At 45.7% G+C, this 17863-nt stretch overlaps 1 protein-coding gene across 1 annotated transcript; it reads left to right on the top strand.

The window, feature by feature from the left end:
- The first annotated feature begins 593 nt into the window (after window positions 1-593).
- LOC140134289 (serum paraoxonase/arylesterase 2-like) lies at window positions 594-17863 on the top strand. Its single transcript, XM_072154877.1, has 9 exons — window positions 594-746; window positions 1814-1884; window positions 2436-2491; window positions 2751-2916; window positions 12614-12740; window positions 14504-14704; window positions 15985-16066; window positions 16670-16798; window positions 17061-17863. Exons 1-9 carry the CDS (start codon window positions 637-639, stop codon window positions 17220-17222), a joined length of 1104 nt encoding a protein of 367 aa, XP_072010978.1. The 5' UTR covers window positions 594-636; the 3' UTR covers window positions 17223-17863.

Here is a 17863-nt window from a genome sequence, read left to right as displayed (position 1 = left end):
AGGGCAGGCTGGGAGGCAGCTGTGTCCTGGTAGGAAGCTTCAGCTTGTCCTGTAGGGCTTCAGGTATCACCTTTAAAGGTAAGATGATACCCCTTTCCTCACTATACTAACTCTAGTCTTATACTCCACTCTTCAGAGGCAGGGGCTAGGCTCTTCCTGCTCTGGTAGGGGCTAGACTGAGATTGCTCACTCACTCACTGAATCCCTAGGATTCTCCTACACTGGAATCTCTCTGAGGGTTCTCCTCTCAGAGTCCTCTCTAGAACATTCCTGGCCAGGGGTTTTATTACCTCCCTTTGGTCAGGTGGTGGCTGCTCCTCCAATCACATCTCAGCTTACAAAGGACAGGATGTAACACAGATCATTGGACAATAGCATCTGGCATCATACAAAACACTTAACCTCTGCCTTGCCAGGCAGGATTCACCACTGCAATATCCCCTATGTCCTATCAGGACCATGTAGTGTAATGTGGGTACATGCAGGTGCCATTGCATCGGCGAGGGTGTTGCATAAGTCTCTCATGTTACAGCTTCTGACATGGAGAGGGACACTTTTACAACACCCATTGTAGTCCCCGTGCAGCTCATGTTCCTGTATCACAGACCCAGCCCTCACCTGCACCTCTGCTCCTACATGACAAAGTCCAGACAGAGGACAGAAGGGAGAGACATGGGTGCCCTGCTCAAAGTCACCCTGCTCGGGGTGCTCCTGGCGCTGGTGGGGGAAAGGATCCTGAATCTCTTGTAAGTGACTTGTTTTGCAGGATTTGGGGCACATATTCCAGATTTGAGTCTGTGAACTCTGTACATTGCATCTTATATAGAGACAGGACTGTATATAACATTCTGCATATGAGACCCCTATAGTAGTTATATGGGATACAAAGTGGTCTCAGGACTACAGCTACATGCACAACCACAAAATTATAATTAGCTTACACTGTGTGTATTATCCTTGTACTGTGACATCACTGTGTGTGTTATCCCTGTACTGTGACATCACTGTGTGTATTATCTCTGTGCTGTGACATCACTGTGTGTATTATCCCTGTGCTGTGACATCACTGTGTGTATTATCTCTGTGCTGTGACATCACTATGTGTATTATCCCTGTGCTGTGACATCACTGTGTGTATTATCCCTGTACTGTGAGATCACTGTGTGTATTATCCCTGTACTGTGACATCTCTGTGTGTACTATCCCTGTACTGTGACATCACTGTATGTATTATCCCTGTATTGTGACATCACTGTGTGTATTATCCCTGTACTGTGACATCACGTTGTGTATTATCCCTGAACTGTGACATCACTGTGTGTCTTATCCCTGTACTGTGACATCACTGTGTGTATTACCCCTGTACTGTGACATCACTGCGTGTATTATCCCTGTACTGTGACATCACTGCGTGTATTATCCCTGTACTGTGACATCACTGTGTGTATTATCTCTGTGCTGTGACATCACTGTGTGTGTTATCCCTATGCTGTGACATCACTGTGTGTATTATCTCTGTGCTGTGACATCACTGTGTGTATTATCCCTGTACTGTGACATCACTGTGTGTATTATCCCTGTGCTGTGACATCACTGTGTGTATTATCCCTGTACTGTGACATCACTGTGTGTATTATCCCTGTACTGTGACATCACTGTGTGCATTATCCCTGTACTGTGACATCACTGTGTGCATTATCCCTGTAATGTGACATCACTGTACACCCCCCCACCCACGCCTGACATCCTAAGATACTTAGGGGTACAAAAATGTTTAAAAATTCATGTACCTTTCATTTTACCAACTTTTCAGTCATAGGACCAGATTCTTCAATGAGGTAGAACCTGTGGATCTCCCAAACTGCCGGCTCCTGGAGGGGATAGGTAAGTACATGTGTAAGTCGCCCTGTACCTTATCACAAGACCCTTAAATGGAATGAGAATTAAGCTGCTTGTGCACCTGGGGCATAGGGGGCTCTTCCAATTTTCTGGCCAGCATCCGGATGGAAGTTATAGATCACATGACCCACATCAGCCAATGAGTGGCTTTCTCGGACCACGGGACGCCGCTTCCATTTTCCGTGGGCCGTCACTCCCTGTGTCGTCCTCTGGTCTTTCCCCTGTGACCCTTGCAAATTTCCAACCAGGTGCTGTCCCAAAAACCAGGGCAACCTGATAAATTACTACGCGATGGGGCATAGGGGGCGCCCCTCTATAGCTCGCCTCAGGCGGCAGAAAAATTCACTCCTTCCAGGTAGTCATGTGTCCTGGGGTTTACTCAGATTCTGGAACAAACCTTTAAATTTAGTGGTTTCACTTAGTCAAAAATACATTAGATCATAGTCATGGCACTTACTAGATTTCAGCTCTGAAGCCAGCAGAATTGTGAATGCAGCTCTTACGTACAGTATGCCTTCTTTTCTTTGACCTTACAGAGGCCGGTTCTGAAGATATTGATGTTCTACCGAATGGTTTGGCGTTTATCAGTACCGTAAGTATGTGACGAGTGTGATGTCAGCGAGGGGAGGGATCACATCAGCTACTAACCAGCAGCCGCACTGATTTATTAGTAGCTTCCTACAATGTATCAGCGTGGAGCTCACAGAGCATTGTCCAGACTGGATACAATTGTCTCCACTTCTCATCTTAGAGCAGGACCAAGACAACTTCTGCTGGAAAATGGTCGTCATTATAGGACAAATATCAGGGGTTCTGGTTCTTCATGAAGCTTTTTACTTAATTATTTTCAGGGTCTGAAGTTTCCAAATATCAAGAGTTTCGCCCCCGATAAACCTGGAGAAATCCTTCTTCTGGACCTGAATGATGGCGGCCTCACCCCAGCTCCTCTGCGCATCAGTAAAGGGTTTGATGCGTCTTCCTTCAACCCTCATGGGCTAAGCTCCTACATAGATGAGGGTAAGACGTCTGATGCCCCTGTGATCAGTGACTGTCTGTAAGGAGATGATACTATCCAGTGACTGTCTGTAAGGAGATGAGACTATCCAATGACTGTCTGTAAGGAGATGAGACTATCCAGGGACTGTCTGTAAGGAGATGAGACTATCTTGGGACTGTCTGTAAGGAGATGAGACTATCCAGGGACTGTCTGTAAGGAGATGAGACTGTCCAGTGACTGTCTGTAAGGAGATGAGACTATCCAGGGACTGTCTGTAAGGAGATGAGACTATCCAGGGACTGTCTGTAAAAAGATGAGACTATCCAGTGACTGTCTGTAAGGAGATGAGACTATCCACTGACTGTCTGTAAGGAGATGAGACTATCCAGGGACTGTCTGTAAGGAGATGACACTATCCAGGGACTGTCTGTAAGGAGATGAGACTGTCCAGTGACTGTCTGTAAGGAGATGAGACTATCCAGGGACTGTCTGTAAGGAGATGAGACTATCTTGGGACTGTCTGTAAGGAGATGAGACTATCCAGGGACTGTCTGTAAGGAGATGAGACTATCCGGGACTGTCTGTATGGAGAGGAGACTATCCAGGGACTGTCTGTAAAAAGATGAGACTATCCAGTGACTGTCTGTAAGGAGATGATACTATCCAGTGACTGTCTGTAAGGAGATGAGACTATCCAATGACTGTCTGTAAGGAGATGAGACTATCCAGGGACTGTCTGTAAGGAGATGAGACTATCTTGGGACTGTCTGTAAGGAGATGAGACTATCCAGGGACTGTCTGTAAGGAGATGAGACTGTCCAGTGACTGTCTGTAAGGAGATGAGACTATCCAGTGACTGTCTGTAAGGAGATGAGACTATCCAGGGACTGTCTGTAAAAAGATGAGACTATCCAGTGACTGTCTGTAAGGAGATGAGACTATCCACTGACTGTCTGTAAGGAGATGAGACTATCCAGGGACTGTCTGTAAGGAGATGACACTATCCAGGGACTGTCTGTAAGGAGATGAGACTGTCCAGTGACTGTCTGTAAGGAGATGAGACTATCCAATGACTGTCTGTAAGGAGATGAAACTATCCAGTGACTGTCTGTAAGGAGATGAGACTATCCAGTGACTGTCTGTAAGGAGATGAGACTATCCAATGACTGTCTGTAAGGAGATGAAACTATCCAGTGACTGTCTGTAAGGAGATGAGACAATCCAGTGACTGTCTGTAAGGAGATGAAACTATCCAGTGACTGTCTGTGAGGAGATGAGACTATCCAGTGACTGTCTGTAAGGAGATGAGACTATCCAGTAACTGTCTGTAAGGAGATGAGATTATCCAGTGACTGTCTGTAAGGAGATGAGACTATCCAGGGACTGTCTGTAAGGAGATGAGACTATCCAGTGACTGTCTGTAAGGAGATGAGACTATCCAGGGACTGTCTGTAAAAAGATGAGACTATCCAGTGACTGTCTGTAAGGAGATGAGACTATCCACTGACTGTCTGTAAGGAGATGAGACTATCCAGGGACTGTCTGTAAGGAGATGACACTATCCAGGGACTGTCTGTAAGGAGATGAGACTATCCAGTGACTGTCTGTAAGGAGATGAGACTATCCAGTGACTGTCTGTAAGGAGATGGGACTATCCAGTGACTGTCTGTAAGGAGATGACACTATCCAGGGACTGTCTGTAGGGAGATGAGACTATCCAGTGTCTGTCTGTAAGGAGATGAGACTATCTTGGGACTGTCTGTAAGGAGATGAGACTATCCAGTGACTGTCTGTAAGGAGATTAGACTATCCAGTGACTGTCTGTAAGGAGATGAGACTATCTAGGGACTGTCTGTAAGAAGATGAGACTATCCAGGGACTGTCTGTAAGGAGATGACTGTCCAGTGACTGTCTGTAAGGAGATTAGACGATCCAGGGACTGTCTGTAAGGAGATGAGACTATCCAGTGACTGTCTGTAAGGAGATGAGACTATCCAATGACTGTCTGTAAGGAGATGGGATTATCGAGTGACTGTCTGTAAGGAGATGAGACTATCCAGGGACTGTCTGTACGGAGATGAGACTATCCAGGGACTGTCTATAAGGAGATTAGACTATCCAGGGACAGTCTGTAAGGAAATGAGACTATCCAGTGACTGTCTGTAAGGAGATGACACTATCTTGGGACTGTCTGTAAGGAGATGAGACTATCCAGGGACTGTCTGTAAGGAGATGGGACTATCCAGTGACTGTCTGTAAGGAGATGACACTATCCAGGGACTGTCTGTAGGGAGATGAGACTATCCAGTGACTGTCTGTAAGGAGATGAGACTATCTTGGGACTGTCTGTAAGGAGATGAGACTATCCAGGGACTGTCTATAAGGAGATGAGACTATCCAGGGACTGTCTGTAAGGAGATGAGACTATCCAATGACTGTCTGTAAGGAGATTAGACTATCCAGTGACTGTCTGTAAGGAGATGAGACTATCTAGGGACTGTCTGTAAGAAGATGAGACTATCCAGGGACTGTCTGTAAGGAGATGACTGTCCAGTGACTGTCTGTAAGGAGATTAGACGATCCAGGGACTGTCTGTAAGGAGATGAGACTATCCAGTGACTGTCTGTAAGGAGATGAGACTATCCAATGACTGTCTGTAAGGAGATGGGATTATCGAGTGACTGTCTGTAAGGAGATGAGACTATCCAGGGACTGTCTGTAAGGAGATGAGACTATCCAGTGACTGTCTATAAGGAGATGAGACTATTCAGGGACTGTCTGTAAGGAGATGAGACTATCCAGTGACTGTCTGTAAGGAGATGAGACTATCCGGGGACTGTCTGTAAGGAGATGAGACTATCCAGTGACTGTCTGTAAGGAGATTAGACTATCCAGTGACTGTCTGTAAGGAGATGAGACTATCTAGGGACTGTCTGTAAGAAGATGAGACTATCCAGGGACTGTCTGTAAGGAGATGACTGTCCAGTGACTGTCTGTAAGGAGATTAGACGATCCAGGGACTGTCTGTAAGGAGATGAGACTATCCAGTGACTGTCTGTAAGGAGATGAGACTATCCAATGACTGTCTGTAAGGAGATGGGATTATCGAGTGACTGTCTGTAAGGAGATGAGACTATCCGGGACTGTCTGTAAGGAGAGGAGACTATCCAGGGACTGTCTGTAAGGAGATGACACTATCCAGGGACTGTCTGTAAGGAGATGAAACTATCCAGTGACTGTCTGTAAGGAGATGAGACTATCCAGTGACTGCCTGTAAGGAGATGAGACTATCCGGGACTGTCTGTAAAGAGATGTGACTATCCAGGGACTGTCTGTAAGGAGATGAGACTATCCAGGGTCTGTCTGTAAGGAAATGAGACTATGTTGGGACTGTCTGTAAGGAGATGAGACTATCCAGGGACTGTCTGTACGGAGATGAGACTATCCAGGGACTGTCTATAAGGAGATTAGACTATCCAGGGACAGTCTGTAAGGAAATGAGACTATCCAGTGACTGTCTGTAAGGAGATGACACTATCTTGGGACTGTCTGTAAGGAGATGAGACTATCCAGGGACTGTCTGTAAGGAGATGGGACTATCCAGTGACTGTCTGTAAGGAGATGACACTATCCAGGGACTGTCTGTAAGGAGATGAGACTATCTTGGGACTGTCTGTAAGGAGATGGGATTATCCAGTGACTGTCTGTAAGGAGATGAGACTATCCAGTGACTGTCTGTAAGGAGATGAGACTATCCAGTGACTGTCTGTAGGGAGATGAGACTATCCAGTGACTGTCTGTAAGGAGATGAGACTATCCAGTGACTGTCTGTAAGGAGATGAGACTATCCAGGGACTGTCTGTAAGGAGATGACACTATCCAGGCACTGTCTGTAAGGAGATGAAACTATCCAGTGACTGTCTGTAAGGAGATGAGACAATCCAGGGACTGCCTGTAAGGAGATTAGACTATCCAGGGACTGTCTGTAAGGAGATGAGACTATCCAGTGACTGTCTATAAGGAGATGAGACTATTCAGGGACTGGCTGTAAGGAGATGAGACTATCCGGTGACTGTCTGTAAGGAGATGTGACTATCCGGGGACTGTCTGTAAGGAGATGAGACTATCCGGGGACTGTCTGTAAGGAGATGAGACTATCCGGTGACTGTCTATAAGGAGATGAGACTATCCGGGGACTTTCTGTAAGGAGATGAGACTATCCAGGGACTGTCTGTAAGGAGATGAGACTATCCGGGACTGTCTGTATGGAGAGGAGACTATCCAGGGACTGTCTGTAAGGAGATGAAACTATCCAGTGACTGTCTGTAAGGAGATGAGACTATCCAGTGACTGTCTGTAAGGAGATGAGACTATCCGGGGTCTGTCTGTAAGGAGATGAGACTATCCAGGGACTGTCTGTAAGGAGGTGAGACTATCTAGGGACTGTCTGTAAGGAGATGAGACTATCTTGGGACTGTCTGTAAGGAGATGGGATTATCCAGTGACTGTCTGTAAGGAGATGAGACTATCCAGTGACTGTCTGTAAGGAGATGAGACTATCCAGTGACTGTCTGTAGGGAGATGAGACTATCCAGTGACTGTCTGTAAGGAGATGAGACTATCCAGTGACTGTCTGTAAGGAGATGAGACTATCCAGGGACTGTCTGTAATGAGATGACACTATCCAGGCACTGTCTGTAAGGAGATGAAACTATCCAGTGACTGTCTGTAAGGAGATGAGACAATCCAGGGACTGCCTGTAAGGAGATGACACAATCCAGTGACTGTCTGTAAGGAGATGAGACTATCCAGTGACTGTCTGTAAGGAGATAAGACTATCCAGTGACTGTCTGTAAGGAGATGAGACTATCCAGGGACTGTCTGTAAGGAGATGAGACTATCCAGGGACTGTCTGTAAGGAGATGAGACTATCCAGTGACTGTCTATAAGGAGATGAGACTATTCAGGGACTGGCTGTAAGGAGATGAGACTATCCGGTGACTGTCTGTAAGGAGATGAGACTATCCGGGGACTGTCTGTAAGGAGATGAGACTATCCGGGGACTGTCTGTAAGGAGATGAGACTATCCGGTGACTGTCTATAAGGAGATGAGACTATCCAGTGATTGTCTGTAAGGAGAAGAGACTATCCAGGGACTGTCTGTAAGGAGATGAGACTATCCGGGACTGTCTGTATGGAGAGGAGACTATCCAGGGACTGTCTGTAAGGAGATGAAACTATCCAGTGACTGTCTGTAAGGAGATGAGACTATCCAGTGACTGTCTGTAAGGAGATGAGACTATCCGGGGTCTGTCTGTAAGGAGATGAGACTATCCAGGGACTGTCTGTAAGAAGGTGAGACTATCTAGGGACTGTCTGTAAGGAGATGAGACTATCCAGAGACTGTCAGTAAGGAGATGAGACTATCCAGTGACTGTCTGTAAGGAGGTGAGACTATCCAGAGACTGTCTGTAAGGAGATGAGACTATCCAGAGACTGTCTGTAAGGAGATGAGACTATCCAGGGACTGTCTTTAAGGAGATGAGACTATCCAGTGATTGTCTGTAAGGAGATGAGACTATCCAGTTACTGTCTGTAAGGAGATGAGACTATCCAGTGACTGTCTGTAAGGAGATGAGACTATCCAGGGACTGTCTTTAAGGAGATGAGACTATCCAGTGACTGTCTGTAAGGAGATGAGACTATCCAGGGACTGTCTGTAAGGAGATGAGACTATCCAGGGACTGTCTGTAAGGAGATGAGACTATCCAGTGATTGTCTGTAAGGAGATGAGACTATCTAGTGACTGTCTGTAAGGAGATGAGACTATCCAGTGACTGTCTGTAAGGAGATAAGACTATCCAGTGACTGTCTGTAAGGAGATGAGACTATCCAGGGACTGTCTGTAAGGAGATGAGACTATCCAGGGACTGTCTGTAAGGAGATGAGACTATCCAGTGACTGTCTGTAAGGAGATGAGACTATCCAGGGACTGTCTGTAAGGAGATGAGACTATCCAGTGACTGTCTGTAAGGAGATGAGACTATCCAGTGACTGTCTGTAAGGAGATGAGACTATCCAGTGACTGTCTGTAAGTAGATGAGACTATCCAGTGACTGTCTGTAAGGAGATGAGACTATCCAATGACTGTCTGTAAGGAGATGGGATTATCGAGTGACTGTCTGTAAGGAGATGAGACTATCCAGGGACTGTCTGTAAGGAGATGAGACTATCCAGTGACTGTCTATAAGGAGATGAGACTATTCAGGGACTGGCTGTAAGGAGATGAGACTATCCGGTGACTGTCTGTAAGGAGATGAGACTATCCAATGACTGTCTGTAAGGAGATGGGATTATCGAGTGACTGTCTGTATGGAGATGAGACTATCCGGGACTGTCTGTAAGGAGATGACTGTCCAGTGACTGTCTGTAAGGAGATTAGACGATCCAGGGACTGTCTGTAAGGAGATGAGACTATCCAGTGACTGTCTGTAAGGAGATGAGACTATCCAATGACTGTCTGTAAGGAGATGGGATTATCGAGTGACTGTCTGTATGGAGATGAGACTATCCGGGACTGTCTGTAAGGAGATGAGACTATCCAATGACTGTCTGTAAGGAGATGGGATTATCGAGTGACTGTCTGTAAGGAGAGGAGACTATCCAGGGACTGTCTGTAAGGAGATGACACTATCCAGGGAATGTCTGTAAGGAGATGAAACTATCCAGTGACTGTCTGTAAGGAGATGAGACTATCCATTGACTGCCTGTAAGGAGATGAGACTATCCGGGACTGTCTGTAAAGAGATGTGACTATCCAGGGACTGTCTGTAAGGAGATGAGACTATCCAGGGTCTGTCTGTAAGGAAATGAGACTATGTTGGGACTGTCTGTAAGGAGATGAGACTATCCAGGGACTGTCTGTACGGAGATGAGACTATCCAGGGACTGTCTATAAGGAGATTAGACTATCCAGGGACTGTCTGTAAGGAAATGAGACTATCCAGTGACTGTCTGTAAGGAGATGACACTATCTTGGGACTGTCTGTAAGGAGATGAGACTATCCAGGGACTGTCTGTAAGGAGATGGGACTATCCAGTGACTGTCTGTAAGGAGATGACACTATCCAGGGACTGTCTGTAGGGAGATGAGACTATCCAGTGACTGTCTGTAAGGAGATGAGACTATCTTGGGACTGTCTGTAAGGAGATGAGACTATCCAGGGACTGTCTGTAAGGAGATGAGACTATCCAGGGACTGTCTGTAAGGAGATGAGACTATCCAATGACTGTCTGTAAGGAGATGGGATTATCCAGTGACTGTCTGTAAGGAGATGAGACTATCCAGTGACTGTCTGTAAGGAGATGAGACTATCCAGTGACTGTCTGTAAGGAGATGAGACTATCCAGGGACTGTCTGTAAGGAGATGACACTATTCAGGCACTGTCTGTAAGGAGATGAAACTATCCAGTGACTGTCTGTAAGGAGATGAGACAATCCAGGGACTGCCTGTAAGGAGATGACACAATCCAGTGACTGTCTGTAAGGAGATGTGACTATCCAGTGACTGTCTGTAAGGAGATAAGACTATCCAGTGACTGTCTGTAAGGAGATGAGACTATCCAGGGACTGTCTGTAAGGAGATGAGACTATCCAGGGACTGTCTGTAAGGAGATGAGACTATCCAGTGACTGTCTATAAGGAGATGAGACTATTCAGGGACTGGCTGTAAGAAGATGAGACTATCCAGGGACTGTCTGTAAGGAGATGACTGTCCAGTGACTGTCTGTAAGGAGATTAGACGATCCAGGGACTGTCTGTAAGGAGATGAGACTATCCAGTGACTGTCTGTAAGGAGATGAGACTATCCAATGACTGTCTGTAAGGAGATGAGACTATCGGGTGACTGTCTGTAAGGAGATGAGACTATCCAGGGACTGTCTGTAAGGAGATGAGACTATCCGGGACTGTCTGTATGGAGAGGAGACTATCCAGGGACTGTCTGTAAGGAGATGAAACTATCCAGTGACTGTCTGTAAGGAGATGAGACTATCCAGTGACTGTCTGTAAGGAGATGAGACTATCCGGGGTCTGTCTGTAAGGAGATGAGACTATCCAGGGACTGTCTGTAAGAAGGTGAGACTATCTAGGGACTGTCTGTAAGGAGATGAGACTATCCAGAGACTGTCAGTAAGGAGATGAGACTATCCAGTGACTGTCTGTAAGGAGGTGAGACTATCCAGAGACTGTCTGTAAGGAGATGAGACTATCCAGGGACTGTCTGTAAGGAGATGAGACTATCCAGGGACTGTCTTTAAGGAGATGAGACTATCCAGTGATTGTCTGTAAGGAGATGAGACTATCCAGTGACTGTCTGTAAGGAGATGAGACTATCCAGTGACTGTCTGTAAGGAGATGAGACTATCCAGGGACTGTCTTTAAGGAGATGAGACTATCCAGTGACTGTCTGTAAGGAGATGAGACTATCCAGGGACTGTCTGTAAGGAGATGAGACTATCCAGGGACTGTCTGTAAGGAGATGAGACTATCCAGTGATTGTCTGTAAGGAGATGAGACTATCCAGTGACTGTCTGTAAGGAGATGAGACTATCCAGTGACTGTCTGTAAGGAGATGAGACTATCCAGTGACTTTCTGTAAGGAGATGAGACTATCCAGGGACTGTCTGTAAGGAGATGAGACTATCCAGGGACTGTCTGTAAGGAGATGAGACTATCCAGTGACTGTCTGTAAGGAGATGAGACTATCCAGGGACTGTCTGTAAGGAGATGAGACTATCCAGTGACTGTCTGTAAGGAGATGAGACTATCCAGTGACTGTCTGTAAGGAGATGAGACTATCCAGTGACTGTCTGTAAGTAGATGAGACTATCCAGTGACTGTCTGTGATGAGATGAGACTATCCAGGGACTGTCTGTAAGGAGATGACACTATCCAGTGACTGTCTGTAAGGAGATGAGACTATCCAGTGACTGTCTGTAAGGAGATGAGACTATCCAGTGACTGTCTGTAAGGAGATGAGACTATCCAGGGACTGTCTTTAAGGAGATGAGACTATCCAGTGACTGTCTGTAAGGAGATGAGACTATCCAGGGACTGTCTGTAAGGAGATGAGACTATCCAGGGACTGTCTGTAAGGAGATGAGACTATCCAGTGATTGTCTGTAAGGAGATGAGACTATCCAGTGACTGTCTGTAAGGAGATGAGACTATCCAGTGACTGTCTGTAAGGAGATGAGACTATCCAGTGACTTTCTGTAAGGAGATGAGACTATCCAGGGACTGTCTGTAAGGAGATGAGACTATCCAGGGACTGTCTGTAAGGAGATGAGACTATCCAGTGACTGTCTGTAAGGAGATGAGACTATCCAGGGACTGTCTGTAAGGAGATGAGACTATCCAGTGACTGTCTGTAAGGAGATGAGACTATCCAGTGACTGTCCGTAAGGAGATGAGACTATCCAGTGACTGTCTGTAAGTAGATGAGACTATCCAGTGACTGTCTGTGATGAGATGAGACTATCCAGGGACTGTCTGTAAGGAGATGACACTATCCAGTGACTGTCTGTAAGGAGATGAGACTATCCAGTGACTGTCTGTAAGGAGATGAGACTATCCAGTGACTGACTGTAAGGAGATGAGACTATCTGGGGTTTTCCAGGTAACCGTTTTTCTCTTACATCTCCCCCTGTCCGCAGATGGTACGGTCTACCTCTTTGTGGTGAACCATCCGCAGTTACAATCCGTTATTGAGATATTCAGATTTGTGGAGGAAGAACGTTCTCTGGTTCATCTGAAATCAGTCAAGCACGAACTTCTGAACAGGTACAAGAACCGTACAGTGACATTTTCTAACTCTTTTATCAGAATAGATCTGGAGCACATAAGAAACGTGACATTTTTCACCATCAACATTAAAGTTATTAGTAGAGTAACTGGTAACCGGTGTTACCGCTAAGTCTTTGCTGAGATATGCAGCAAATACTTACTGGCTATGAAGAGGGCTCAGCCTGTGAGTCTCTCCATTCACCCGCGGCCGACCCGTGACGTGCTATTACTTCACGGCTCGTGAAAGGGTTAAAAGAACCAGATCTTGTTAGCAATGCACAATAATCTCTTTACCAATCATAGGGGACATATACAAATAAAATACTACATTTTATATGGAAGGGCATTCCAGGGAACTGGTGCAGCTCAGGAGAAGTCCTGGATTAATCTTCGATGACTGGCAGATGGAAGAGCAGAGACTGAGATGAGAGATAGGGAGGTGCAGCAGTGTGCAGAGCTTTGTGGATGAGGGTGATTATTGAGTAATATAGGCCCCAGACCTTCATAAATATGTGAAATGAACTTATCGGGACCATATTTTAAGTGTTATTGTGCAATTTTTAATGGTTTAGGACGATCTCACTTACAGTAGCTTGATCTTGTTCAAAACTTAAAGCTTTAGTCTTTCTTCTGCTATTCTCCTTTATTGTTACCTCTCCTCTGCTCCTTGTTTTCTGCCTCTTCTATCTCCCTGTCTGCCTCTTTTCTGCATCTTCTCCATTGTCTTCAACTCCTCTGTTTTTTCCCTTTCCTCCTCTTGTCTTTTCTGCCTCCTCTTGCCTTTTCTGCCCCTCTTCTGCTCCTCTCTTCTGCCTCTCTTCCTCTCTCTTTTCAGCCTCTCATCTGCTCCTCTTTTCTGCTTCTTTTCCTTTTTCTGTCTCTCCTTCTCTCTCCTTTTCTGCCTCTTCTCTGCTCTTCTCTTTTGCCTCTTCTCCTTTCCTCTTCTCTGCTTCCTCCTTCTGTCACTTCTCCTCTCCCCTTTTATGACTCTTCTCTTCTGCCTCTTCACCTCTCTTTTCTTCCTCTACTCTGCCCCACTTCTCCTTTCTCCTTCAGCCTCTTCTCCTTTCCTGTTTTCTGCCTCTCCTCTGCTTCCTTCTTCTGTCACTCCTCCTCTGCACCTCGTTTATGACTCTTCTCTTCTCTGCTCTTCTGCCTCTTCACCTCTCTTTTCTTCCTCTCATCTGTCCCTCTTCTGCCTCTTCTCTGTTCTCCTTCAGCCTCTTCTCCTTTCCTCTTTTCTGCCTCTCCTCTGCTTCCTTCTTCTGTCACTCCTCCTCTGCACCTCGTTTATGACTCTTCTCTTCTCTGCTCTTCTCTTCTGCCTCTTCACCTCTCTTTTCTTCCTCTCATCTGTCCCTCTTCTGCCTCTTCTCTGTTCTCCTTCAGCCTCTTCTCCTTTCCTCTTTTCTGCCTCTCCTCTGCTTCCTTCTTCTGTCACTCCTCCTCTGCACCTCGTTTATGACTCTTCTCTTCTCTGCTCTTCTCTTCTGCCTCTTCACCTCTCTTTTCTTCCTCTCATCTGTCCCTCTTCTGCCTCTTCTCTGTTCTCCTTCAGCCTCTTCTCCTTTCCTCTTTTCTGCCTCTCCTCTGCTTCCTTCTTCTGTCACTCCTCCTCTTCACCTCGTTTATGACTCTTCTCTGCTCCTCCTCTCCTCTTTTCTTCCTCTCCTTTGCTTGTGTCCCACATTTTGGTAACCCTTGTTTTCTTCTACCCCCGGTCTCCTCTCTGATTGTTCTTGGTTCTGGTCTCCCCTTAGTGTTAATGACATTGTCGCGGTCGGTCCGGAGAGCTTCTACGCCACCACCGACTATTACTTTTCTCATCTTTACTTGAAATATGTGGAACTTTTCCTTGGGACGTCATGGACGGGCGTCGTGTATTACAGCCCCGGGGATGTCCGACAAGTGGCCACAGGATTTTATAGCGGCAACGGGATCACCATTTCTAATGATAAACAGTAAGTGGTCTAAGATGTCCTCTCATGGCTGACCACTCGGGGAAGTCCAGGTACCAGACACTGGGAGAGCGAATAATTGTGAGGATTAAAAGTGGAGTAAAGTGAAATATTTGGGTGAATAGGAAGGAGCAGGTAAAGTTCTTGGTTCTCCTTTTTATACAGGAGCTTTTCTTCATATTATCACCCCCTCACCAATCCCATCTCATCCCTAACCAACTCCCTCACCAATCCCATCTCATCCCTAACCAACCCCCTCACCAATCCCATCTCATCCCTAACCAACCCCCTCACCAATCCCATCTCATCCCTAACCAACCCCTCACCAATCCCATCTCATCCCTAACCAACCCCTCACCAATCCCATCTCATCCCTAACCAACCCCTCACCAATCCCATCTCATCCCTAACCAACCCCTCACCAATCCCATCTCATCCCTAACCAACCCCTCACCAATCCCATCTCATCCCTAACCAACTCCCTCACCAATCCCATCTCATCCCTAACCAACCCCTCACCAATCCCATCTCATCCCTAACCAACCCCCTCACCAATCCCATCTCATCCCTAACCAACCCCTCACCAATCCCATCTCATCCCTAACCAACCCCCTCACCATTCCCATCTCATCCCTAACCAACCCCCTCACCAATCCCATCTCATCCCTAACCAACCCCCTCACCAATCCCATCTCATCCCTAACCAACCCCCTCACCAATCCCATCTCATCCCAAACCAACCCCCTCACCAATCCCATCTCATCCCTAAGCAACCCCCTCACCAATCCCATCTCATCCCAAACCAACCCCCTCACCAATCCCATCTCATCCCTAACCAACCCCCTCACCAATCCCATCTCATCCCTAACCAACCCCCTCACCAATCCCATGATCTCTCCAGTGATAATGGTAACTTACCTCCTGTTACATCCCTTAGGCTGTTTTTTTTTAAATCTTCTCTTTTACAAATCCAAGACTGATACTAGAAGATACAAAAAGATACAAGAAGAATACAGAGAGTGCAGGAACTTCTCTCTGTGTAATCAGGTTGTGGCTCCCTCCAGTGAGAACCAGGAACCTCTCCTTGTGTTGTTCCTGCTCTGCACGTCCTCCACAGGCAGGAGAGACCCAAACCTCTCACCATGGTGTCACCAGTGGTCAGGACACGCCGATACGTGTCCTGTGTCACACAATGTGGGGCAGAATCACAACTTACAATTAGTTCTGGATCACAGAGATTGTTTTAAGTCCTGATGAAAATGAACGATTGTATCTGGTTGTAGATATATCTATGCTGCCGACGTCATGGGGCACACAGTGCATGTCTTCAAGAAGAATAAAGACTGGTCCCTGTCCCCAATAAAGGTAAATACTATCTCTTCCATGCTTTGTCCTCCTAACATTTTTAACATGGTTATCTATGTATCTATCTATCTATCTATCTATCTCATATATATCTATCTATCTCAAATCCATCTATCTCATATCTATCTATCTAATATCTATCTCTCTATCTAATATCTATCTATCTATCTCATATCTATCTATCTATCTCATATCTATCTATCTATCTATCTATCTATCTATCTATCTATCTATCTATCTATCTCCTATCTATCTATCTCCTATCTATCTATCTATCTATCTATCTATCTATCTATCTCCTATCTATCTATCTATCTCATATCTATCTATCTATCTATCTATCTCATATCTATCTATCTATCTATCTATCTCATATCTATCTATCTATCTATCTCATATCTATCAATCTATCTCATATCTATCTATCTCATATCTATCTATCTATCTCATATCTATCTATCTCATATCTATCTATCTATCTCATATCTATCTATCTATCTCATATCTATCTCTTTTCTATCATTTTATCTATCTTATAGAACATTAATCTCTCTAGTGAATTTCTATCATGTTACAGTTTCTTTCTCTCTGCTTCTATCCCAGTCAGTAGATGTAGTTACACTGGTGGATAACCTGTCGGTGGATCCGGTCACAGGGGACATCTGGATGGGGGGTCATCCAAACGGATACAAATTTTTTGTATACAATGCAGAAGATCCCCCGGGCTCAGAGGTCAGTGATTACATATACTATTATACTATTATGTAACTAGTCTGGAGCATGGATAAGTCACTTGTCGCAATTCCCTGCACAGAACCAGAACCTCCTATAGATCCTGCACTTAGCACCAGTGTATGATAAATGTGCCCCTATATGTTCTCCTATAGCAGGAAATATTTAACCCTATGCTGCCTCCATTAGAGGGCGGTGGTCCCTGTGCGGTCCCATCGGGGGTCTGCTCGTTCCTCATATTCTCTATTGTCTCCCCTGTCAGGTGCTCCGGATACAGAACATTCACTCATCTCATCCCATCGTCACCAAAGTCTATGCCAACGACGGCTCCGTCATCCAGGGGTCATCCTGCGCCTCCGTCTACAAGGGGCAACTACTGGTGGGCACCGTATTCCACCGAGCCCTGCACTGCCAGCTGGAGTGATGCCCGCGCCCTCCCAATATTACACCCGGAGAATGGGAACGTTTACAAATTTAAGGATGACAAGGAATAAAAATATTGTAATTTCTTAATTTTTTTTGTATGTTTACGTGAAAATATAAAAATGATAAAATAATATCCAGTGTCAGATATTCTGGTTCTAGTGAGTGGGACTCATCTGCAGTACCGAGCGCAGCCACTGTAGGAGGAATGGCAGTGGAGAGAAGAGAACACCACACTCGTCTATACGCATAGGCTAAGATCAGAGCCCCCCACAATCTGCCATTCTCATTGTAAACTGTGGGGGTGGGGGGCACATCCCAGAGAAGTAATCGCTATTCCAGAGGTTATCCAGGAAAATTCCTCATCCTGATTATCAGCAGGTAGAGAGGTCCAAGGGTTAAGTTTACAGAGGATGTTCTAAGGTCTTGTTTCTCCCTTCTACTTGTCATCTTTAGTCTCAGGGCTGGTAAAATATGTAATTCTTAAAGGGGACACATACACAACCACAACGGTGAGATCGAGAGAGTTTCCCTTTAAGTAACTTGTCTAAATCAACTGCAGAGTTTGAAGTTTATTAACCATTCACACTGATGGGTCGTAAATATGGGGAATGTTTATTAGCAGGGTTATAAATAAAGTTT

The sequence above is a fragment of the Engystomops pustulosus genome, chromosome 5, assembly GCF_040894005.1.
Source record: "Engystomops pustulosus chromosome 5, aEngPut4.maternal, whole genome shotgun sequence".
Classification (NCBI taxonomy): Eukaryota; Metazoa; Chordata; class Amphibia; order Anura; family Leptodactylidae; genus Engystomops; species Engystomops pustulosus.
This window is presented reverse-complemented; position numbering and strand designations above follow the sequence as displayed.